Below are 23,455 nucleotides of genomic sequence, written 5' to 3'. Positions count from 1 at the left end.
TCTCTTTTCTCATCTTTAATATCACTTGGATTTTGTGCCAGAAGATTTACTCTTAAATGATCCCACAGCAACCTTCCAATTCTAATGGTACTTGAGTCCAGTGGTCTCTTACTTCTTGAATTGTGTAAAGGGTAACACGTATCTGTGAATTATGTCCCCACTAAACAGAAGAGCAGAAACCAGGCTTCCCACATCTCCTCCACCCCTCAGTGAGCTTGGTGAGCTCGGCCTCTGGAACCTAGGACAGCTGACTCAGGACGGGCCCAGAGAGCCCCTGGTCTGAGGAAGTCCAGTAGGCAGGCAAGTGTAATATCTGCGACTACTTCTTGGTTAACCTGCTGCTTCTCCCAGTTCCTTCTCAAGCATGAGCTCCTTTCCCTTCTCTTAAGCTTGGTAGGTGTGTGTGTATGTGGGCGTGGGTTGGGTGGGGGCATGCCTTAGAGTCCGAGGGCTTTATGCAATTTATATGCTGAGTGTCCTTGGCGGCCAAGTCAGACTCTCTGACCCTCAGTTTCCTTGTGTGTCAAATGGGGATAATGGCAGGGGGTGGCTAAAAGAAGAAACAGAGCTAATATGTTTAAAAGGTCCTGCAACCTGTGTTCTAGTTGTTAGTGGAGCAGAATGTTCATTCCCCAGCTTCACATCCCACACTCTCCCCCTTCTGCACTCCGGCCCTATTGTCCCCACCCTTACTGAATCAGCTCCAGCACCCTCCTCTTCATGGCATGGACCAGGTCCCGCTGCCCTCCAAGCTCCTTCTCATACATGGCGTCCCTCCTTTCAGTCTCCTGTTGCTTCTGCTTCAGCTCTGCCTGCAGCTGGGCCCTCTCTTCCTGACACCTGGGCACAGAGGAAGAGAGGAAAAAAGGCTCAGCATTTGACTGAACTAGGCTGGGTTTCTGCCTGACAAGGAGCCCTTAGGGGAAGCTGATGGTGCCCCCTGCAGCTGAAGTACACACGTACACACACACACATCCCACAGCTACACACACACACACACAAACACACCACACATGCCACACACTACACACACATTCACAACGCAACATACACAACACACCCACCACACTCTACACACACATACCACACTATACATACACACATGCCCTACACCAAATACACTCACAATACAGCACATACACCACACACACAAAGCACATCGTACACACCACATGCCACACACACACTCACAAGACACCATACACACCACACACACATCAGACACATGCCACACACACAACACGACATACACCACACGCTACATACCACCCAACACATATACCACACACACATTATACACATCACACCACATGCACTCCCTACCACATATACTGACAAAACACCACACACACCACACACACTACATACACTCTCAACACAACACACAACACCCCCCACACACATACACACAACACCACACACAAAATAGCACTGTGTGGACCAACACCTATTGGCTGATCCCTCACTAACTGTTTGGAGAAATGAAAACAGGGCCTAGTCTTGTGTATTCCTTTAGAGGAGACGAACCAACATTTCCATTTGTTTTCTTTCTTTTTCTTTTAAAAAATATTTCCATTTTAAAATATAAATTTCTTGAAAGGCACGCTCACAATCATGGCAGCTGTCTGGGGGAAGGTGGGTGTCTGGGGACCCAGGCTGGACGGGCTGTGCCCATGAAAACCACTGTGGTGCTTGGGGAAGGTGGGTAAATGGCGTAGGATATGGGCTAATTTTTTGGCTTTAAAATATTTTGAAAAATTATGTTACATTGTCTTTTCAATTACAAAAAAGTAATATTAAGCATATGGCTTTCTTAAATGGCTGTTTCAGTTTTGGCCTTGGAATCTCCTCAGCTCTATTCTTGCCCCTTCTTTTGGTCGTTAGTGGCTTTCTACAGGGCTCCAAGACGTCTACTGGACTGGAAATGAAAAGGTCCCAGCCTCTTACTCCTTCACTCCGATGGGAGGGTTTGCGATGGTGATGCATGTCCCGTGACCTCTGGATGTGTGTGCACGTGCCTGCTCAGGATCCTGGGCTTGCGTGTGTTTAGGGGAAGGAAGAAGCTTGTGAGAGGCTCGACAATGAGTTGAATTATTAACTTTTAAAACACTGCCATGTAGCATGCTGTAGGGAAGAAAACTGGGTGCGCCATGACATCAAACCAACAACAGATAGCCACTGGAATTCCCAAAAGGCCAGCCTTAAGAAAGAGTGTTTTTGTGCTGCGGCATTGGGTCAGGGCCATGTTTTGACTTCTCATGACCATTCTAGCCTTCAGCCCCCTCATTTCTCCGCTGCTGATTTCATTTTTCTGGGCCAGTTTACTTGCCCAGCGATCCCAAGGCCTCTGGTGTGGCCAGCACAGGCCTTAAGGTGATCACTATGCTTTGTGGTGGGAGGAAATATTTATGAAGCGCCTACTGTGTACAAGAAATGGAGCAATGCCTATGGCTCCTGGTGGAGCTTATAGTGTGTTTGGGGCACTGGTCAAAACAATAAAATGTGGATAGGGGGAGGAGGGTTCACACAGTGTGAGGGATATAAATGATAAATGTCTAAGTAGCACTTTGTCTTGTGCACCTGAAACTAATAAAAAAAAGAATTTCAAAAAAAACAAAACAATAAAATGTAGCAATAGACCAATAAAATAATTAATCTCAGTATGTGACAGCGATAAATGAGGAGTTGAGACAGACTTGAGAGGGCACTCAGGAAGGCTTCTTAGACAAGGTGACATTGAAGCAGATCTAAAAGATGAGAAGTCAGCCATGTACAGCCCTAGAAGGGCACATGCCAAAGTCTGCAAGTTGGAAAGAACTTGGCTTATTCGAGGAACTGAAAGAAAGCTAGTGAAGTTAGAATACCACGAATGGCAGGCGTGGGAGAGGCAGGAGATGAGGTGGGAGGTAGGCAAGGCCTGATCAGTGGCCCCAGGAGAAGTAGACTTTAATCTCAGTGCAAATAAGGGGAAGCCAATGAGGTATTTTAAGTAGGGGGTGACAGACACTCGTCATGTAGGAGGGGACACGGAAGGAATTAAAGTCTATTGAGCACCTACTATGTGACAGGCACTTAGCTTAGTGCTTTAATAGTCTCGTTTCATTTAATTTTCACAAATTTATGGGGACAGGAACTATAATGATTTTATAGGAAAGAAAATGGAGCTTCGGGGAGGGTGTAACTCTTGCCCAGGGTCACACAGTTTGACACGTGGAGGGAGCAGAGAGCGGGATGCAGGCTTGTACAGCTGTAATCTCTTTTCGCCTCCCCACACTTGCATTCATGGGTCCTCATCACCAGTGGTTTGTGGCACCAGTGCTGAGAGGGCAGCAGGTGGGAGCAAGGAATGGATCCTCACAGCACCTGGCATGCCTCAAAGGAGCTCAGTGCTGCCACCCAAGGAGGGAGGGGGTGGGGCTGACATCTCCCTAGTTCCCCATCTGAGGACCTCTTCCATTTGTACCTGTCCTAATCACTTTTGTCCTGACATATTACCCAGAGGGCAGAGGAAACCCACCTGCATGGGAAGATGGTCTCACAGAGCATCTGAGTTGGAAGGAGGAACTTTAGAGATCCAACCACCTCCTTTTGCAAATCAGGGCCCTCAGGTCAGAGAGGGAAGGCTCTTTGCCCAGAACCCCACAGCCAGAAAGCTGGCAAGTGGGTGTTGCCAGTCCCAAAGCTCAGTTCCAAGTGTATTTTCACAGCCGGGGCTGATCTGCTCTGGGCCCTGGGGAATGAATGGTCTGCTGGGTCCTCCCTAGGCATCCAGCCAGGGGCTCTGTACCCCGGCCCTCTCTCAGTCTATTCTCCATAGCACAACCAGAGTGATCTTTTAAAACCTGAGTCAGACCATGAGCGCTCCTGCTTCGACTGCTCTCCCTTTGCTGCAGCCGCATGGCAGGCTCGTCCTCACGAGTGCTTCTCCTGGGCCTTTGCGTCTGTCTGTTCTCTATCCGGATCACTCTTCCGAGATATCTGCCTGGCTGGGGTTTCTGCTCAAATGTCACCTCCTCAGAGAGGGCTTCCCTGATTCTAAATCTAGAAGACTCTCCTGTGTCACTCTCTCTCCCCTTTCCTGGATTGATTTTTCTCCAGGGCTTATGACTACCTGATACCAACATTTCCATTTGTTGATCTATTGTCTATCTTCCAGGTGTGTGAGAGCAGACATTGCCTGTTCCGTGCACTGCTGTCCATCCCCCCTCTCCCCTGGCCCGCCATGGCGTAGTAGAGGCACAATAAATATTGTTGAGTGACTGAATGGGCCCCGTGGCACTTCTGTTTGCTGGTGGGGAGATACCTGTCACCAGTTGGCTGCCCATGGCGCCTTTTCCCAAGAGCCGGGTCCTAAGTTCCCTGACGCTGGGAGTATACTCTCCCAGCCGTAAGAGCTTGTTACTCACCATCAGCATTTCAGTGACTCCCCAGGAGCCCCCAGCCCATGCCTCTCTCCTGAACTCCACACTCAACTGCCTGCCCAGTGGCTTCTCTTGAGTGTCTAACAAGTGTCTCAAACTTAACATGCTCAAAACTCAACTCCTGAGCATTTCCCACAAACCTGCTCTGCCACAGCAGAAGGTTAGTGGTGACTCAAGCTTTCCAGGCCGGAAAACTCGGGGTCCTATCCAATTTCTCAGGAAGCCCGAACTCACAGTTGGTCCAGAGGGATCAGCTTCTCTGCACCTCCATAGCCTCCAGTGCAGCCTGAGGGACCATCCCCTTCCCCTGCGTGGTGGGGTGGCTACCTCATTGGTCTCCCTGCTTCCACCTTTGCTTCCCCATAGACTAGTTTTACAGAGCAGCGGGTGTGAGCCCTTGAAAACATAGGTCAGTCCAGGATAGGTACATCTAGAGACAGAAAGCAGACTAGGGGTTTCCTACGCTGGGGAAGTTGGGAGGAAATGGGCAGTAACTGCTACTAGGTACAGGGTTTTTCTTTGGGGTGATGACGTGTTCTAAAATTGATTGTGGTGAGCGATGCACAACTTTGTGAATACACTACTAACCATTGAAATGTTTAAAAAAGCAAACATTTTAAATGTTAAAACAAACAGTCATGTCATGTCCCTTCTCTGCTCAGAACTCTCAGTGGTTCTCATCTCACTCTGACTTAAAGCCAAGGTCCTTTTGATGACCTACTAGGGTCTCCGTGACCTGGTTCCCATTACCCTCTTGACTGTTTCCTACATCCGCTCCTTCCTTCACTCCACTGGGGACATAATGGCCTCCCGGATGCTCCTAGAACCTGTCATACCCATTCCCACCCACCTCAGGGCTTTCTCTTGCTGTTCCCCACCCCCCGCCGCGTACTCTTCTACCACATACCCAAATGGCTCGTGCCTCACTTCCTTCAGGTCTTTACTCAAACATCACCTTTTCAGGGTCTTTCCTGACCATGCTACCTTATATAATATCACCCCCTGACACTTCCTGTTCTCTTTCCCTGCTTTGTTTTTTCTCCTTAGAACTTATCACAATCTGACATTCTATGTATTTTACTTGCTTATCACATTATTGACTGTCTCCCCTACAAGAATGCACTCTCCACAAGGGTGGGGATTCTGTCTGTTTTGCTCACGAGATGATTTCTGGCACATAGAACAGCCCCAGCACAGAGTGGGCTCTCTGAGTATTTGTGGAACGACTGAATGAGGGGCAGGATGGCAATCTGTGAGACGGGGGTCTCCAGGTGCAGGGAGTGGGCTGGGGCTGGGTATCTCCCTGGAGCCTCCCAGCTGCTCCCTCCAGCCTGTCTTGATTCCTAGAGAAAGCCCACTCTAGGGGGTGGGGGTGCGGTCCTCGCCTTCACTTAGGGCCTGAATCATGGGAATCTTTGCTGACCACACTGCTGGGGTCAGCTGAGTGTCCAGGGGGAGGAGACCCGGGGGCTTTTAAGGGTTGGTTTCTGGACCCCTGGCCTCTCTCAGCCTGTTAAGCAGACAGTCAGTAGACTGTCCTATGATTCAGTCTGAATCACAGCTAATCAGGCTTTGTTGGGGGTTGGCCTGGTGCCCTCCGGGCCCCAGGGCAGGGGGTCAGCCATGTAGGAGAGATAGAGGCAGACGGGCAGACTGAATTGCATAGACCCCAAAGGGCAGAGACACAATGAGAATGAATCAAACCAAAGAAGATCTTGGCATGGTGGAGATACATTAAAAATAAATTATGAAAGAGAAACTGAGGCACTGAGAGACTGGGGAGGAAATGTAGACAAAACGGTGTGCTCTTGAGGTTAAAGCGATGATGGAAAGATGAATGCTGATGGGGAGAGATGCTGAGGGAGAGAGACAAAGAGATTGAAATACACACACTCGAAATATTGGCTGAGGGGTAATGTTTCGACCCACTGGCTTTAGAGTAAGCTGCGAGGGTTTGGATCTCAGCTCTTCTACTGAGATGTTGGGTGAATTGTGCATCATCTTTGAGCCTCAGTTTCCTCATCTATAAAATGGGGGTTCTTAGAGAACCTATCTAAGGAAGCAGCTAGACCAGTGCCAGAGATGTTGTAAGTGCTCAGTAAATGATAACTATGATTATGATTATCTAGAGAGTGAAGGAGAGATTGTGCAACCAGGAACAGGAAAATGAGAGACAGACAGAGGAGCAGAAGGAAACTGAAAGAGATAGCAGGGCAGGAGTGTGGTGGGGCAGGGAGAGTGGACTGCAAACAGAGAGGAGCAGCTCAGAAGAGGCAGCGGAAAGGGGCAAAGATGAGTGTGGGAGGGAAGGGAAGGACAGACAGCATAGATCTCTCCTGGGGGTTACTGGAGAGGCCGGTGAAGGAGGGGACTGGCAAGGGGGAGGGAAGGGATGGGAGGGGAAGGTGGGAGCCCTTGAGAGCAGGAACAATGCCCTGCATGCCTCAGCTTCCTCAAGGGTGCCCTGCTCAGGGCCCGGTGTACAGGAGGTGCTCAGAAGGCGCTGGCCTTGCTGACCTTGAACGCCAGCAGGAGTCAGGGAGCGCTTCCTGTCCCTGCAGCCACTCTGCTCTCAGGCCCCTGTGTGCTCATGGTTGCCAAGGTTACCTGCTGAGCTGCTCCTGCAGTGCCTTCAGCTCCCCCTCCTGCTCCTTTAGCAGCTGCTCCTGGTGCTGGGCCTGCTCCTTGGTCTTCTGGAGTTTATGTCTAAGGCTCTGGGGGAGGAAAGGGAAGAAGGAAGGGAAAGGAAAGCTGAAGAAGGAGGGCAGAGACCCCAGTCCAGGGACTGACCTGACAAACATTCCCATGAGACTTCAGGCCAGGACCAGGGACAGTGCTGGGATAGATGATGCCTGGCTCTGCCCCTGCATGAGTCTGAATCAGACATTTCTTCTTTTATTGAAGAATAGAAGTTACAAAACTCAGGGACATGAAGACTCTGGCTAGGGAGGAGGCTGAAGAAGGCTTGAGAACAATCCTGGGTGACCTCCAGGAGAAGCATCTACAACAGAACAACTAGGTGGGATCTGCAACAGTAGCTCTCAGATATTGGGGAGAAACATGCTAATAATGAGGGCTATGGAAACTGAGAACGAGTGACTTCCCTGAAGAACTATTGGGAAGGGAACTCAAACTCAAGTGCATACAAGGGCTCGGCAGGTAGTATTGATGAATAAAGTGAGCCTGGTGTGAGGCAACAAGGAGAGGTGGGGACTGTGGTTAACTGAGGAATGCAGAGCTTTCAAAAGACATCCTCAAATAATAATCCTGTGCTGGCTAATAAATATTAATCTGTGAGTTGGAGTGGTCCCCAGGTTACCATGAAGATGCCTGTCTGTGGGCCAGTTGAGAGAGCGGAGAACAGACAGGTACAGAACTCAACTGCTCTCACCTTGACCGCATCCTGCAGGGCCACCTCTGCTTGCTCCTCCCTCCTGGTCACACCAGTCATTCCTGTTTGCTCTTGTGGCTTCTCTGTGATGGAGCCTTCCTTTGTTCCCAGGCCCTGAAGGACCCGGGGCTCCCCTGGAATGCCAGGCACTTCCCACTCCCACCTGCTCCCTGACATTACGTCCTCTCTTGTCTCTCTAGGGCTGGAGACCCACAGCCTCTGGACGTGACCCCACTCTGCTTCCCCTTCGTGACTCCCCTTTGTTTTTCTCTGACCCTCTGCACTCAGCAGAAACCCTCTGCCCTCACCCTCTGTCCCTACCCCCGTCCTCTGAGTACACTTGGCTCCCTCCCCCAGCCCCTCGACGACGTTGGCTGTTGAGTTCTCCAGGCTGATCCCCATCCTTGGGGCTCCCATCTCCTTGTCTTGTCGCAGCTCTTCCCCCTCCGGTTTCCACACGCTCTGGGGGGTCCTGAGGCTCCTGGGATCTTCTCTCTTCTTTTCCAAAAAGGGAGGAAGATGCCTGTGTTGCCGTGACCTGGGGAGTCCCGCGAATCTGTCATCCCCTGGTGCATCTCGCAGACGGCTGGCCTGGCTGCTGTGCGGCTCCTGCGGTTGGACTCCTTTGGGGTAGGCATCTACTGTCGAGATCTGCAGAGAAGTCCCCAAACCCATCACCATCCCTCTCTGTACCAATTCACCGCCCTGGTGCATGGGAGAGGCCACAGCCGTCATGCTACACAGGCTTGCTAAACATACGGATTCCTGGGCCCTCCTGCTGGAAATGCTGATTCAGCAGATCTGGGGGAAGGCCCAGGAATCTGAATGTTAACACCTCAAGTCATCTGACCCGAGGCCCCAGCTTTGATCTGGTCGGGGAGCAGCAGTGCTTCTCAATGCCCTCTCCTTCCTCACTTCTAGCCTGCATCTTTCTCGCTCCTTCACTTCTATCCTCTGCGTGGATCTGGTTTCCCCGAAGTTCTTCCCTTCCCCCTGAACTTGACTTCTTTGTGTTTTCTTGTCTGTAAAATGGGAATAATAATATCTGTCTTGTCAGGTTGTGGTAAAAGCTTTGACAGACTGACAGGCAGCTAAGGGTCACCTGTGCCAAGAAGCGTTCCTCTCTGCATCACTGCACGTTACATGCCGTGTGGCAACGCGTTCCTTTAGGGTCTGTCTCCCTGAACAGACCTGGAACTCTTTCAGGTCAGAGACTGAGTCCTTACAGTATCTGTACTTGGTGCCTGGAAGCTGGTGGGGGTGCTACGTGTGCGCGTGGGATAATGGTCCTGCAAGCTCCTGCTCACTGAGCACGTGGCGGAACATGTGGTCTGTCTCAATGCTGCCTCACGGTCTCCCTGTGGGGCATGACACGTAACGTGCCCGAGGACACTGTTTCAGGGATGGAGCCGGGATTTGAAGCAGGTGATCTCACTCTTCATTGGCTCCCTGAACTGAACTGAGTTTGCAAATTGTCCAGCAGAGGTTGTTTCCCTGGTCTGTTTCCTGCAAGCTTTAGGTCACCCTCCCCAGCTCCTCCTGCTCCTCTGAGCCCCGCTGGCTCCTGCAGGTGGCGTCAGCTGTCCCTTTCTCCCCCTGATATCCCCACCACCTTAGGAATCTGAGCCTCACTTCTGTGGCTACCCAGTCCCCAGGGCCACACGTCGGCCTCTCTCACTCAGTCCATTTGGCTTAGGGCTTAGTTACTGCTCAACCTGGGGGTCCCAGCAGAGATGGAGAAGAGGCAACTCAGAGTGAAGGTCGGGCAGAAGCACCTGCTTTGGGGAATCTTTGGTCTTTCTGGGTCTTCTTCCTGGGGTCCGGCTGGGATTAGAGCACTGGGACCTGAAAGTGGAAGGGTCACGGGGACCCCGGGCCTCTCTCCAGCAGTGGTCTTGGTCTTCAGACGCAGGATATCCCGTCTTTCCAACCACCTCTTCATCCTACCTCCTTTGCCACCTTCCCGCCCTCCCACCCTCACTCATTCATCCCCCGCTCCATCCATCCCAACATCCCACCTTCCATTCATCCATCCCTTCCATCCCGTCCATTCATCCTTCTAACCCTCAACCCCAGCCACCCAACTACCCTTTCGTGAATATGTATTCTATGCAGTAACATGGGATATCATGAGGTTATGCTGGGAAAACAGAAGGCTAAGGAGGTGAGAATCAGGGGCTCACAAAGCAAGAAAGGTGGGAGAAATGGATGGGGCTGGCTTGGGATGGGTGGCGGCGCTGACAGCAGGCATGAGAAGAGGCTTCTCTCCACGCTGCACCCACTCACTCTGAGAACATGGGCCAGGCCCCATCCAGGTCCGGCCTCTGCAGGTCCAAGTCGAAGGCTACCCCATTGAGAGCATAGAGAGAGTCCAGGATGTCTTCCCGGAGTTCGGGGCACACCAGAGGGCTCCGTGGGCCATACCATTCCCTGTGGGAACAGATCAGCACTCTTGGCCTTTGGCCCTGCTGCTGCTGCCATTCCTGACCTCAGAGAATCCACCTCCACTGACACCACAATGGGATGGTTCCCCAGGCAAGGTTGTGGCCCTTGGAGAGCAGGAGGCCTACGTATCGCGATGGCCCCAGGACTGGGGTTCTAACTTCCCTTCTGCCCTTTCTTCCTTGACTTTCCCTTCATGACTCTCATTTTAGTCATCCTTGATGTTAAACCATCCTTCTGGGGGTAAAGAGGGCTCTTTCACGAAGAAGGGATAGTAGGCTCCGATGGTGTGAGTAGGAGCGTGTCCCAGCAGCCGCACCTGGTGAGCTCTGCGTTCAGGAGGCAGAGCTGTAGGTACTCGGCCAGCTGTCCGTGGGCTAGGCAGAAGCGGATGAAGGCTCGGCCTTTTCCCAGAGGGGTCTTCAACTGCAGAGTGCACAGGGGGCTAAGTTGGTGGGCGGGGTTAGAACAGAGGGAACTCGGCCAGCCCAGAGAGAGAGAGATGATGGGAACCGCTGGTAGATGACAAAGGGTGTCATGGGACTTGGGGCTACGGGAGGAAAGGGGGGGGCTGGAGGGGTGCTGAGGACAGGGCTAGTGGGAGATGAGGACCTGGCAAGAGGGTTTATGGTTGGTGGAGCTGGGATGGGTGAGAAAGGGGCCTCGGGCAGGCCTGTGTCTCCCACCCCTGAAGCCATCCTGTCAAAGGCCTGGTGACAGGGCCCGATTGTGCTGAGACCAGCCTGGGTACCTTGCCCTGCGAGTGGACGAAGCAAGCTGGCTCTGTGTTCCCCCGCTGCCGCCACAGGGCAGAGCAGAGGAAGTCCCAGTAATCCTTCCGAGACCCCAGGAAGCTCTTCTGTTCTTTCTGGTCAAACTGGGAACAAGAAAAGGGAAAGAAAGCGTAGAAATGCTTCCGCCTAGTACCCACCCAGTGTTCCAGGATGCTGAGCCGGCATGTGGTAAAGGGGAAAGGGCTGGTACAGACAGAACTGGCTGCAGGGCCTAGCTCTGCCCTTACTGGCTGTGTGACCAGGAGCACCTGCTTGGCCTCTCTGAGACTTCAGTGTTCTCATTCATTCCAGAAATGCTTACTGAGAATTTACTTACTATGTGCCAGGCCCATTTCTAAGTCCTGGGGCTACAGCAATGAACAAACTGACCTTATGGCTTACATCTTGGTAGAGCTGACAGGCAATGAAGAAACTGAGTACGTAAAACATATAGTACGTGAGACAGTGCTGACTGCTAAGGAGAAAAATAAACTGGAGAAAGGGAATAGAAAGTATGGTGTGTGCACACACGTGTGATGTGTGTGCAGTGTGTATATGTGGCGTATGTGTGCTGTGTGTGTGTTAAAAATTTAGATTAGGGTGGCTAGAGAAGGCCTCGCTGAGGAGGTACTATTCAAGTCTGGATGTGAAGGAAATGAGGAAGTCTACTATTCAAATACCTGGCGGATGAACATTCCAGGCAGAGAGGATAAGAAGTGCAAAGCCCCTGTGTGGGCTTTCCTGATGTGCTTCCCGGAGGCCAGTGTGGCGGGGGGGCAGCAGATGGAGGGCAGATTGGCAGGAGACTCACATATGCACACCCCATACACATTCCACGCACACATAAGCCTCACACGCACACACGGACACACACACAATCGGAGAAGTAGGAAGGATGTGTTTATATGTGGGGGGTGGGTAGGTCATCAAACACCTCAGGGGGTTAGCATGAGAATTAAATAAGGTGGGCATATAAAGGCTTAGCCTGGCACATAGTAAGTGCTCAGTAAAAGCTGATCGGGGCTCTCACCAGCAGCAAGGAGGGCCAGCCCTCGGACATCTGTGCCTCTGAAACATTAGTCTTCCGAGCAGGGTGTCTGCCTCCGCTCCCCCCACACACACACACCTCAGCCTTGCCCCCTCTCACCTCCCAGGCTACCATGGCAGCCTCCACAAGTGAGGTTAAATGGCAGGGAGGACTTGTGGATGGAGGGGCCTGTGGCAGTGCATGGTAGCAAAGGGAGGTCATGGCTTTTCCCTCAGTATCTGGGAAAGCCCTCCTGGTTATCTGGGCCTGGAGAGAGGGGAGGGGAGAGAGGGGTCGGGAGAGGCAGGGAGGGGAGAGGCGGGGAGGGCCCCACTTGTAGCAGCAGTTCCAGGCAGCCACAAAGTCTGTGCAGCTCAGCGCTGGCATCTGTCACCGACTGCCCGCCCCTGTAGCCCTGGAGGATGGCAGAGACAGCAGCTGTGGGGAAGATGGTGGACATCAGACATCAGGGAGTGAGGGCTCTGAGGAAGAGGCTCCCAAGACCCCTCACGTCTCCCCCAGTTCCGTCCCAGAAAATCTCTGAGGGCGCACTCACTTTTCAGGTCCCTGGTGACCTTAAGGGCAGCCCTCTCCTCTGCCATGAGTATTTGAAAATGATGTGATTTCTTGTGGCTCTGGAAGGTCAGCCTAGGAGAAGGAGCCTGTGGGTTCAGCTGCCCAATTCTTTCCTGATGCGAAGGAAGAGTCAGAGCCTAGAGAAAGAATGCAATGTCTCGAGGGTCACAGCGAGCTAACTGGTGGGGAAAAAAGCCCAGGTCTTCCCTGCAGGCCAGTGTGGGAAGACTATACTGTGGCCCCCACTTGTGGAGCCATCCCTGGCATCTTTGTCTCATTCAGTCCCCACAGCAACCTTAGGAGATGATTAACTCCCTTTTATACAAGGTGGAAAAGGGGCTCAGAGAGGGTAAGTCTCTTATCCAACGTCACACAGCTCTAAGTTCTGAAACTAGAATTTGAACTCAGGTCTGTGTGCCCACAGGGCCTGTGCTCTTGGCCCTGACTTGGCGTGAGGGGCCCTGTCAGTGCTCATGCCATGTGGACACTGGGGAGCCTTGCCAGAGCAGTCATCATCCTTGAGACACACGTTCTCATCCTTTCCAGGGCCTCAGCTGAGTGGAAAATAAGTGTCCTTTGGGGAGAGGGAGGCAGAAGTAAGGCAGGCCCTGGAGCTGGGACTGAGCGCAAATGCTGGTGTGTGTGGGGAACAGGGCACCTGGTTTGAATCCTGCCATTCTCTGCCAGTTGAATCTTAGCTTGCTCTCCTTGCAATGGGTCCTGGGGCTCAGAGGACTATTGTGATTCCCTGAGGGCCAGTGGGCTCATTCTGAGATCCTGGAGTGAAGACTGGGTTTGGGGTGAGAAACCTACGTGTCCTGCCTCCCAGGCTGTGGTTTTGGGAGTGGGTAGGAATGAAGAAGCCATGGGGCACAGTGGAGGGGACAGGAGTGGGAAATGAGAGTAAGTAAGGGAAGGTGGGTGGGATACGGCGTTCAGGGAACACTGAACTGGGACTCAAGGGGCCTGGGTGTCCATCCTGGTCCGTAACTCACCGTGTGACCTTGGGCACATCATTCCCCTTTCCGGGGCTTCCGTTTCCCCATATGTAGATGAAGCGTGTAGACTTAGGGTCTCTGAAGTCCCTTCCAGCCCAGACTGTCTGTGAAATCCATGTATACCTAGATGCATCTCCGCCTGTCCCTCGTAGCCATCCAAATTCCTTGGCCCTTGCTCCTGGCATCACTTCCCTTCTCCAGCCTCCCCCAGACCTTGGAGTCTTCCTCTACTCACCTGGAAAGACCCGGCTGGTTGGGGCGTGGAGAGCGGCACGGCAGCCTGAGTCCACCACTTGTGGCTATGAGCTCTGCACAGACTTCCCAGAGTTTGCTGCTTGGAAGGTGACTCAGGCGGGCCCAGCCCAGCACCCTGAGGGGGAAGCCCTCCTCAGAGGGGAAGGAACAGAAGACTGCAGGGGAGGAGTGGCAGAGGGAAGGTCAAGGGCACCAGGGCAGAATGGGTGAGGTGGGGTAGATTCACTGGTTGGCCAAATAAGGCCTCCCGGCTTCACGTGGGCAGGAAGCAGATAGTGGCAATCTCTGCTGTGAAGGTTTCCTTCCCTTCTCATCACAGCCACTTGCTCTTGTCTTTCTTCCTTATGGCCACCAGGTGGCACAAAGAGGCTGGGATGCTGCCCCGTCTGATACTCTTGCCAGTTTTGACTGTCACTTGGTTAGTGTGTGATGAAGGTGGGGAGGGGAGGACACCGGTCTCCTCTAGGGTCTCCCTCCTCCTCCTTACCTCAGGCTTCTGCGGGGAGTCTATTCCATGCGGGCTGGTCACCAGTGCCATCCTCATCCCTGATGCTCACCCTGAAAAGGAGGGAAGTGACCACTGCTGTATCCAGGAGCCGGGAAAGTGTGTTGCTCAGGTGGGCTGTGGCCCTTCCACCCTCGCTGCGCTCTGCCTCCTTGAGGCTGGGGACTGTCCATCACCTGCTTCTCGTTTTTTTTCTAGGCTAGGGAGCCCCACGGGCTAGTCCCTGGGGCAGAGAACAGAGGAGCAGTTACCCCAAAGGACTACAGTTTTCACAAACTCTGGGAAGTGCCCGTGAAGGAACCCTGGCACGCGCCGGCTCTGCCCTCCCGCGCGACTCCCAGCTTGCGTCCCTCCCCGGGACTTGGTCTCCCCGGTGCAGAGACTCCATCCCTGTCTCTGTCCCCCGCGTCCCCGTCTCTCCCTCATTATCTCCCCTTATCTGCTTCCTGTCTCTTCTCTCGCTCCGTCGGTCTTTCTCGCTCTCCCAGACTCAGCCAGTCCGCCGCCCCGTCCCCGGGACCCCACCGCCGCCCCTCCCCGCGCCCCCCGCCCTCGGGTCTCCCGCTGTCACTGGCTGCGTCAGGGCGCCCTTGTCACCGCCCCTTGCCGGGCCCTCACTCCCCCCTGCTTCCTGGCAGTGCCGCCAGAGAAGGCTCCGGGAGGGGACAGGCTGGGGGCATTGCCACCCCCCTCCAGACGTCCCAGGCGCCCTGGGCTGGGGGCGGGCCAGCTCTCGGGGCGCCCGCGTCCCCGCCCCTCGCCCCGGTCCCGGCCCGCCGGGCGCCCGGCCGGATGGGCTGCACGGTGAGCTTGGTGTGTTGCGAGGCGCTGGAACCCGGGCCCCCCTGCAGTCCCCAGCCCCCCGGGAGTCCCGCGTCCCCGGCGTGGGCCCAGGGCTGGGAACCCGGGGCTTCAGCCCGCGCCGAAAGCAAGCGGCTCCTGCTTCAGGTAGGGCGCTGCGGGAATGGGTGTGGGGAGAGGGTGGCAGGCAGAGCCCAGCTCACCTGAGACAGGTAAGGAGCCACTCCAGGAAAGCACCCGTCAGTGATTGGGAGGTGGGCAGCAAGGGCAGGCTGCCCCAGGGCGGCGGGTTGAACTAGGACCACGTGAAGGCACAGAGTTAGGCTGAGAGGTCTCACCTGCCTCTCTTGTGCTGTTGGGAGGGGACCGATCTAGGACCTGACCCTTAAGTGGGCGAATAGTTCAGGTGAGGTTTAGGAGCCACCCAAGAGGGGCAGAACTGGGAGTGCTGGGGAAGGCGGTGAAAGTGTTAATTTCCCCTGAGCTGGTCCAGGAGTGTCCGGTGTGCTCCTCCCAGAGCTGTGGCTGTTGTGTCCCTGGCTAGGGCTCTGTAGCCAGGAGGGAGGGGGCCTTTTGAGGCAGGGGACCCCACCAGAGCAAGGACTGGCCTGAGAATGGTGGGGGAAGTTGGATTCTCGCTCCCGCATTCTGTGTTCTGGGTTAAGTCTTGGAGCCTTGTAAGTGGGAAACTGACCCAGGGGGGTGGAGATAGGCCGGTGCTGGGAGGCAGGTGTTTGTTCTGGGTGAGGTGTCTGTCCAGGAAGCACCAGGCCTGGTACAGGTATGGGCACTGGATTTCTCCCAGGAGAAGGAAAGGGAGATATTTGAGGTCACTAGGGGCTGCATAACCTTGTTCTAGGCTCCCAGCATAATCCCAGCCTACTTCTCTGGTTGGGGGCTATGAAAGCTGCAGCCTGCTAAGATTTGTTTGCTGTGTGGGGTATGGATTATGCTGGTGTCTTGAATCTCTCCACCCGGGCACACAGTGTTAGGGAGACTCAAAATGTACCTGTGGCCCCATCCCTGACCCTTTGTCCCTCTCCACTGGGGGCTGCCAGTGAATCCAAGTGTGTGAGTGTGTGTGTGTGTGTGTGTGTGTGTGTATGAGTGTGTGTGAGTGTGTTGTGTGTATGTGTGAGTGTATGAGTGTGTGTGAGTGTGTGTGTGTGTGTGTGTGTGTGTGTGTGTCCTAAGTGATCCCTCTGCCCCACTTGACTGAATGTCCCTCAGGGCATGAATTATGGCATATTCTTGGGTGTACTCCACAGTGCCAGGCATAGGGCTGTACTTACTATAAATGAAACTCTTCATCCTTCCTAAGTTCTAGGCCAGGTCATCACCACGGTGACAGACCATGGTGAGGGACAGCTTGGGGCCTGGGCGTACTTGTTGACTGAGCCCTGGCAGTGGCTGGTGGCCCAGGTGGGACTCTGGCGAAGCCCTGAGCCTAGCTTAGGGCCCTGGGTGAGAGGGTGGAGGCTGGGTGGGGTGAGGCCTGGGCGTGTGGGTTGGTCCTCCCAGATTGCTGCTTTCCAGTCCTGGCAAAGGCGCAGAGAGTCCAGAGCAGGAAGGTGGCACGGTAGAACCCCCCAGACCTATGGCCGCTCCAGAAGTTATCTGGTTTCCTCCCTTGCCTTCAAGCCTCATGAACTGTCCTCCAAGGTCTCAGGGGGAGTTCACAGTCTCCTCCATTAGCGGTCTCTCAGACCCTTCTTGACTTGACTTTGTCTGTTGGAGGGTCTCCTGGATTCCCTGTCTCCCTACCTTCTCCACTCCCCAGGCAGCCAACTGTGGGGTAGGTGCCCCATGGGCCACCTGAGGGCCAGGGTGTCAGCTGAGATGGAGGAAGGAGTGGGTCGCTGAAGGTGGGTGATAAAGGAGAGAGGAGAAGGAGGGGGAAGGGACGAGGCGTGGGTGTGTGACAGCCACAGGGATAGGGATGGGGACGAGTGTCTGTCTGCATTCGGATGAGCTGGTTTCTAAGCGGCCTCTGGAGAGAGCCTGGCGCTCACCCATGACTCACTCCCTGCTTTTTCTGCAGGGCGACACTCAGTGCCAGCCCCAGCCTGTGCCCACTGTGCCCTGGCTCTGGCTCCAGCGGGGGTGCTGTTGGCTGCTCTCTCCTTCGCCAGGCTCCCCATTCATCTTGCAAGTCTCAGGAGACTTTAGTGACCCAGGAAAGGGTAACCAGGCTGTCTATTACCTCGCTAGAGGAGGCATTTTACCAAGTTTTTGTGGTGGATAAACATCTCTTGGGCTGTCAGCCCCCCTCAGGAATGGGCTTAGAAGCTACTCCGGCATCTGGGCTCCCAGCCAGGGCACACCCACTGACAGTCCTGCCATGGACATGCCACCATTCCTGCCACAGACTGTTCCCCTCCTCGCCCTACCCCCATCCCTATTCCGCAGGCCAAGCTCCTCTCCTTGGGTCACAGGCTGTGCTCATATCACCTGTCCCCACCCCCAACCTCTCTCCTGCTCTCTCTCTGGGCAGCCCCCTCCCCACCTGGCCTTACTGCCCTCTTCCCCCCTGCATGCTGCCCCCACTTGGCCCTCTAAGCAGACTGTCCTCTGCACAGACCACACTGCCCTCCTCTCTCTGCTGGCCTGCTTTCTCACCTCAGGCTGCATTTCCCACATGACTCCCCTCCCCTGGCCAGAATTTGTGGCCCGCCCCTCCTCTGTTATCTGAGAAGGGATGCCCACCTTGGCTTCCAGGCCTCTGAGCCCCAGCTCTGGGTCATTGGGGCCTGGAGTTGTGGCCTGGCACCCCTCAGGTGGCCTCTTCAGGGTCTCATGATTGCTATACACGCGGAGCCTCCTTTGGCCTCACATGCCAGCCTGCCAGACTTGGGAGAAGGAAAGGTGGGGCTTGGCACCCCTCCTGAGCATTCCCGCCAAACCTTCTCTGACCTGTGCGCCAAGGGGCCTGGAGGGCATCGCCAGGTGCCAGGCTCGCCTCCTCACTCTCTGCTGTATCCCAAGACGAGTGGGTGCTTGTCAGATGGTGGAGGGAGCAGAGGGGTAGAGACTCCGGGCTGCGTCTGCCTCCTCTCTCTGAAAGCGAGTCCCTGGGGTCAATTCATCTGGCCTCTACCCAACAGCCCAGAGCCTCTCCAAGAGGCCAGGTCCTGCAGCCTGTTGTGGGGTTCCACACCCGTGATGGAAGTTCTGGGGTCTCATCTAATGCCCTCTGCTATGGTTGGATCACTTCCTCTTTCTCTCAGTCTAGTTATATATAATCATAGACCCTCCCAGATCTGAAAAGGATCTTAGTGGTTCTGAACCTCGTGAGGCCCCGGATCCCTCTGAGCATCTGATGAAAGCTATGGCTGCCCGCACATGCACACACACATGCACACGTGCGCACACGCACACGCAGCCACTGTATAAACACACATGTGTCATAAAACCCCTCAAGCCCACCCATGCTCCTGATCCCTAAAACCCCTGCATGTCACAGTTGAGCACACTGAGGTCCAAAGGAGGGAAATGACTGCCTAAGGCCACATAAGAAGTGAGTGGCAGAGCCAGGACCACAGCCCAGGTGTCCTGACCCCAGACAAGGGGGAGTGTTGTTCCCAGTGGCAAGTTTTCTCTTCCGCAAAGGCTGCCTGTAAGACAGACAGGCCTGGCCATTCATTTATTCAACAAGAATTTTTTTTTTTTTTGAGTTTTCAGGTATTCCTTATCTCAGTTTTGAATAGAATTTATTTCATTGTAAGTTTACATATTTTTAAAATTTTATTTTTACGGAGACGTAATGGTCACATAACATTGTGTAAGTTTAAGGTGCACAAGATGTTGACTGGGTACATTTATATATTGCAGTATGATTACTACTGGAGTGTTAGCTAACTCTTTTGTTATGTCACATTATCATTTCTTTTTTGTGGTGGGAACAATTCCGATCTAGTCTCTCAGTTAACAAGCTTTTTTGAGCGCCCGCCTTAAGCCAGGCAGAGTTAGGAGCTGGGGATGGAGCAGGAAAGCAGACACCCCCTGTTCTTGCCTCCAGAGGAGGTGGCAATCCAGTGGGAGAGACAGAACAGAGTGCAAACGAGTGATTGCACAAATAAAGGCATTATTGGAAACAGAGCTACGGAGGCGAAGTGATGGATGTCAGAGGGATCGGATTTAGGAGATACCAGAGGGATGGGGAGGTAGAGGAAATGGCATTCAAGCAAAGCGCCAAAGTGCAAGGACAAGCATTGTAGGTGGTGGGAAAAGCACACTTGAAGGTCCTGAGATGGAGAAGAGTTGGGAGCTCTTACAGAACTTTACAAAGGCTTTCGCTGGCTGCTCCTCCTCCCCATGAGCCCTGACGGCCATGCGGTGAGTGTAAAAGCTAGGAGACCTGGGGGAGGTGATGATGGTGGTTTAGGTGAGAGAGGTGGTGGGCCATAGGGAGGGCTCAGTGGGGGGTGAGGCCTTGACTTACTCAGGGGGAGAAGGGGTAGGACTGGGGAGGGGGTGAGAGGAGTTGGAGGGAGAGGCGAAAGTGACTCCCACCACCTTACAAAGGTGGTAGCTGAGAAGGCTTCATCACGCGTCTCTCCATTTGGGTTTAGTGAAGTATTTCATAAATACAGAAAAGCGCACAAACTGGACATACCCATGTACCCAGCACTCAGTCAAGAAATAGAGCTTTGCCTGCACCCAGAAGTCTTCCTTCCTGTCCCCTTACAGTCAGGGTTATTCACTATTCCAACTTCTACCAGCATAGATTTGCCTGTTGTATAGAACTTCTTATAAATGGATCACGTCACGTGTGTTATTTTGTGCCTGACTTCTTTTGCTCAACATTGTGGTTGTGAATCGCATCCATATCTGCATGTGTGGTTGTAGAGCGTTCCCTCTCATGGCTGGATAGTGGTCCACCGTGTGAAGATACACAATTTATTTATCAATTCTGCCACTGGCAGGCGTTGGGGTGCTTTCCAGTTTGGGGCTATTGCAAATAGTGCTGCTCTGAATATTTTCGTGCATGTCTTTGGTGGTCCCGTGTTCTAATTTCTGTTGGGTAGATTCATCCCCCATTTTGATGGGTGTCATTGGAAGGCCCAAGCATCTCAAGAATCAGGAATCATTCTATACAGTCATCTTGGTAAGGGGGACAAGAAACATCCTGGGGAAAGGGAGGAGAATCTTTAATACCCTAATATGTCCTTTTGTAGTGACTCTCCCCATTTTGCCCACCCCCACCCCCCATACGGGGCTCAAGTGTAGGAGGGGAAGAAGGAGGAAGTTCTAGAGGCTGAGTTGGAGTAGGGGTGAGTGGGGTCAGCTGACCACCTCTCTCAGCCTTACCCACCACTCTCTGGGGTCAGGCCTGGGTCTCTGGTGGTTAGGGCGGTGTGAGGTTGGGGATAGGGCCATGCCCTCTAGTCCTACCCTCTTTCCCGAAGAACAGGAAGCCAGCCACTGCCTCCCTGTGTTTGATGTATGAACTCGCCAAAGGCCCCTGGCGCTAGGACAGAACGTGGTGCCAAGGGCAGGCAAGCTAAGGCAGCCCCTGGAGGCGCAGTGTCCTGTGAGTGGGAAGCATAGGCTGCCACTTGCAGAGAAGCTGAGTGGTGGGGAGCACAGGGGACCCAGGGGACGCTGAGGTTCGAGGTCTCCTTGCTGATTGTCCCAGCTCTGATCCCTGAGCTGACTCCCTTCCCCTAAGAGACGCCTGCTCTGGTGCTTCTGGCCAGCCGCTTCCTCTCCCTGCCTGAGGAGCCCTAGAGTCCAGAGCATGAAACTGGGTCTCCAACCCACCCCAGCGAGAGATGGAAGGGCCTCAGCTTTAGGCTTCTTTTCCGGTGAAGGAAAAGAGAGTATCGGGATGTTTCTGGTGATATCTGTTCACAAGTCTTTCTCCCCAGAAAGTCTGTGATCCAGTGTTTTCAGGCCAGAGCCAAGTTTCAGTGAACTTGGTATCCCAGGAATTTAGTAAAGGCCATGCCGCATATAGATGCTCAATCAGGGTTGCCAACAGATGGTTGGATGAATGGTGAGAGTGGGGCAGGTAGACCCCAGACAAGGAGAGGGAACCCAGGTGGAGGCCCGGCATAAGAGGAGGAGGATTTCTTGACCTTGGGACTCCACCTGGGCCTGAGCTTCTCTGGGCAACCAGTTGGGGGGACACAAGGATGTGGGGATGGGAGCCAGGATGAGACCACCTGGGTCAAGCTCAGGCACGGTTGGAGGTCAAATAGGAATGTCTGCCAAGTTGGAGGCGGCCCACTGACAGAAGGTCTTTTCAAGGCTTAAAGATAGTGGGAAGGGAGATACGACCCTGGTGGTCAGCTGGGGCTGGCCATGGGCGGCAGTCACAAGGAGGCCAGCCAGGGTTGTCTTCTGGCCTCAGCACCAGCTTTTGCCTCTGCTCTGCTCTTCTTGACATTACTGCCTTTTCAGGAACTTCTGGGTGTCCCCATCCAACCCCATTTTGCCCCCTTTCTCCTGCCACGGCTGAAACCACAGTTGTCAAGAATGGTCAGGTGGGCCCTTAGACCCAGTCCTCAGAGCCTCCGGCAAAGGGACCCAGATGTCCCGTGTAACATGGTGGTTCTGCACCCAGTGGAAGATTCTCAATTCTCATTTGTCTGCTCATCTCTCAGTCCATCTGCCTTTCCACCCATCCGTTCCTCCATCTATCCACCATCTTCTCTTTTACTGATCCACTCTTTGTCTTTTCTTCTCTCTCACCCACCCTCTGCCACACACACTTGGTTTTTCTGAGTAAGTTCTCACCCTCTGTTGTGACATCCAAACACACCATCCTGAGACAATGTGCAGGAAGGCCTGTACAAGCTGTCACCTGATTCTAGAGCAAGGAGTGGCCTGTTCTGCCTGGGGCAATCTGGAAAGCTTTCCTGGAGGAAGTGACATTTTGAACTGTGTCCTGCAGGTGAGTAGGAGTTCACTGACACTGAGGGAGAGGCAAGGCCATTTTAGTCAGGCCCAGGGGTGTGAAAGTGTGTGGTGTCCTCAGGGAGCTGTAGTAGAGGGTGGGAGGGAAGAGGCTGGATCAGAAGCTGGAAAAGAGGTAAATCACCATGGGAAGGGGCTTGAATGCCAAGCTAAAGAGTTTGTATTTAGACTTAAGCAGGCCATACAGAGATCCTAGAAGGGTCAATCAGCAGGGGGAGTCTGTATTTTAAACTATCCTTGGCACAGGGTAGAGGATGGATGACGGGTGGGTGTGGGGTGACTGGAGCCAGGTGATAAGTTTTCTTCACATGACTGGACCAAATGGGGATATGCGTGTGCATGCGTGTGTGTGTGTGTGTGTGTGTGTGTGTGTGTGTGTGTGTGTGTAGGAGCCCCCCTGGGAGCTTCCTTGTTTCTGAGTGCACTGCCATCAGCCCCTTCTTTTCCTAAACAGCAGCCCCAGGAACTCAGGCCTGGCAGGCTAGGAGTTAAGTGGAGAACTCACCTGAGGAGGTGCGGCTGGCTCTCTGCCATGTCCCTTTGGCTCAGTTTCACCTGCTGCCTGGCCCAGACGTCACTCCCACGGAGGCTGGGCAGGGGACAGGCCTGGCTTTGTTGGGACCCTGAGACCCAGGCTAGGTCTGTTGGCCTTGCCCTGGAAGGGTTGGAGGTTGGGGAATGGAGGGGGTGGGTAGGGAGCGAGATTCCTGGGACATGGTGCTGTGAGGAGGCTGACTACGGACTTCCTTGGCTGGCACCTCTGGCACACCCTCGTCACATGCCCGAGGGGGGCGAATTTGGGGTGGTTGGCCAAGGACAGCAAGAAGTGGGTGGGGTTGGAAAGTGCTCGAGGGCCACATTCTCCTTCCTTTGGTCCAATAGCTCAGCCCTTCCCTGCCCTGGGGAGGGGAGGCGCTCCTGCTTGTAGGATCAGGATTCTTTGGGGGCCAGAGCTGGCTCTCCTCCTGGTTTCCTATGTCTCATTTCCGCCTTCTTTCTCTCTTTAAATCTCTCTTATGCTCCATCTCTGTTTCTTTCTGTGAGTCTGTCTTGCCCATTCCTCAGGAGTTTCGAGTCCCTTTTCCACCCTCTTTCTTCCCCCAAAAGGCAGGAGGCAGGGATGGATGGCATCTCTCTTATAGAGGAGGCAAGATGGACTAGTGGTTATACCAGTGAGCTTCAGAGTTAAACTAAGTTCAATTCAGGCTTCGCCACCTCAGGGCTTGCATTGCTGAACATATTTCGTAACCTCTCTGTGCCTTGGTATCCCCTGCAGCTCTTAAAAGCATTGAATAAAGGGTCGCTTGTTGCCATTGTTATGGATATTGAGTGATTGTATTAGTCT

The 23,455-nt window shown here is 53.8% G+C and overlaps 2 protein-coding genes across 14 annotated transcripts in view; one reads left to right on the top strand and one right to left on the bottom strand.

Moving 5' to 3' along the window:
* RUFY4 (RUN and FYVE domain containing 4) overlaps window positions 1-14,903 on the bottom strand; it is a 21,861-nt gene extending 6,958 nt beyond the window's left edge. The window contains exons 1-12 of one of the 5 annotated variants that reach the window (XM_081051652.1): window positions 14,371-14,880; window positions 13,864-13,998; window positions 13,626-13,732; window positions 12,611-12,767; window positions 12,389-12,492; window positions 11,006-11,131; window positions 10,574-10,680; window positions 10,099-10,242; window positions 9,588-9,657; window positions 7,813-8,463; window positions 7,029-7,135; window positions 694-840 (exon numbers count right to left, since the gene is read on the bottom strand). In XM_081051652.1, the coding sequence (XP_080907778.1) occupies window positions 694-840; window positions 7,029-7,135; window positions 7,813-8,463; window positions 9,588-9,657; window positions 10,099-10,242; window positions 10,574-10,680; window positions 11,006-11,131; window positions 12,389-12,492; window positions 12,611-12,656 (1,502 nt within the window). In that variant the 5' untranslated portion in view covers window positions 12,657-12,767; window positions 13,626-13,732; window positions 13,864-13,998; window positions 14,371-14,880. Of the gene's footprint in view, window positions 1-693; window positions 841-7,028; window positions 7,136-7,812; window positions 8,464-9,587; window positions 9,658-10,098; window positions 10,243-10,573; window positions 10,681-11,005; window positions 11,132-12,388; window positions 12,493-12,610; window positions 12,768-13,625; window positions 13,999-14,370 lie in introns of all 5 variants that reach the window. The other 4 variants (XM_081051651.1, XM_081051650.1, XM_081051653.1 and 1 more) reach the window with 4 other exon arrangements.
* A 277-nt stretch (window positions 14,904-15,180) lies between these two features.
* TNS1 (tensin 1) overlaps window positions 15,181-23,455 on the top strand; it is a gene marked incomplete at its 5' end in the record, with an annotated part of 224,568 nt that continues 216,293 nt past the window's right edge. For all 9 annotated transcript variants that reach the window (XM_081051649.1, XM_081051645.1, XM_081051641.1 and 6 more), the window contains one exon: window positions 15,181-15,336. In XM_081051649.1, coding sequence (XP_080907775.1) covers window positions 15,181-15,336 — 156 coding nt within the window. The remainder of the gene's footprint in view (window positions 15,337-23,455) is intronic.

Source organism: Rhinolophus hipposideros, assembly GCF_964194185.1.
Source record: "Rhinolophus hipposideros genome assembly, chromosome: 6".
Lineage (NCBI taxonomy): Eukaryota > Metazoa > Chordata > Mammalia > Chiroptera > Rhinolophidae > Rhinolophus > Rhinolophus hipposideros.
Note: the sequence above shows the minus strand (reverse complement) of the source record. Positions and strands in the feature narration are given on the sequence as shown.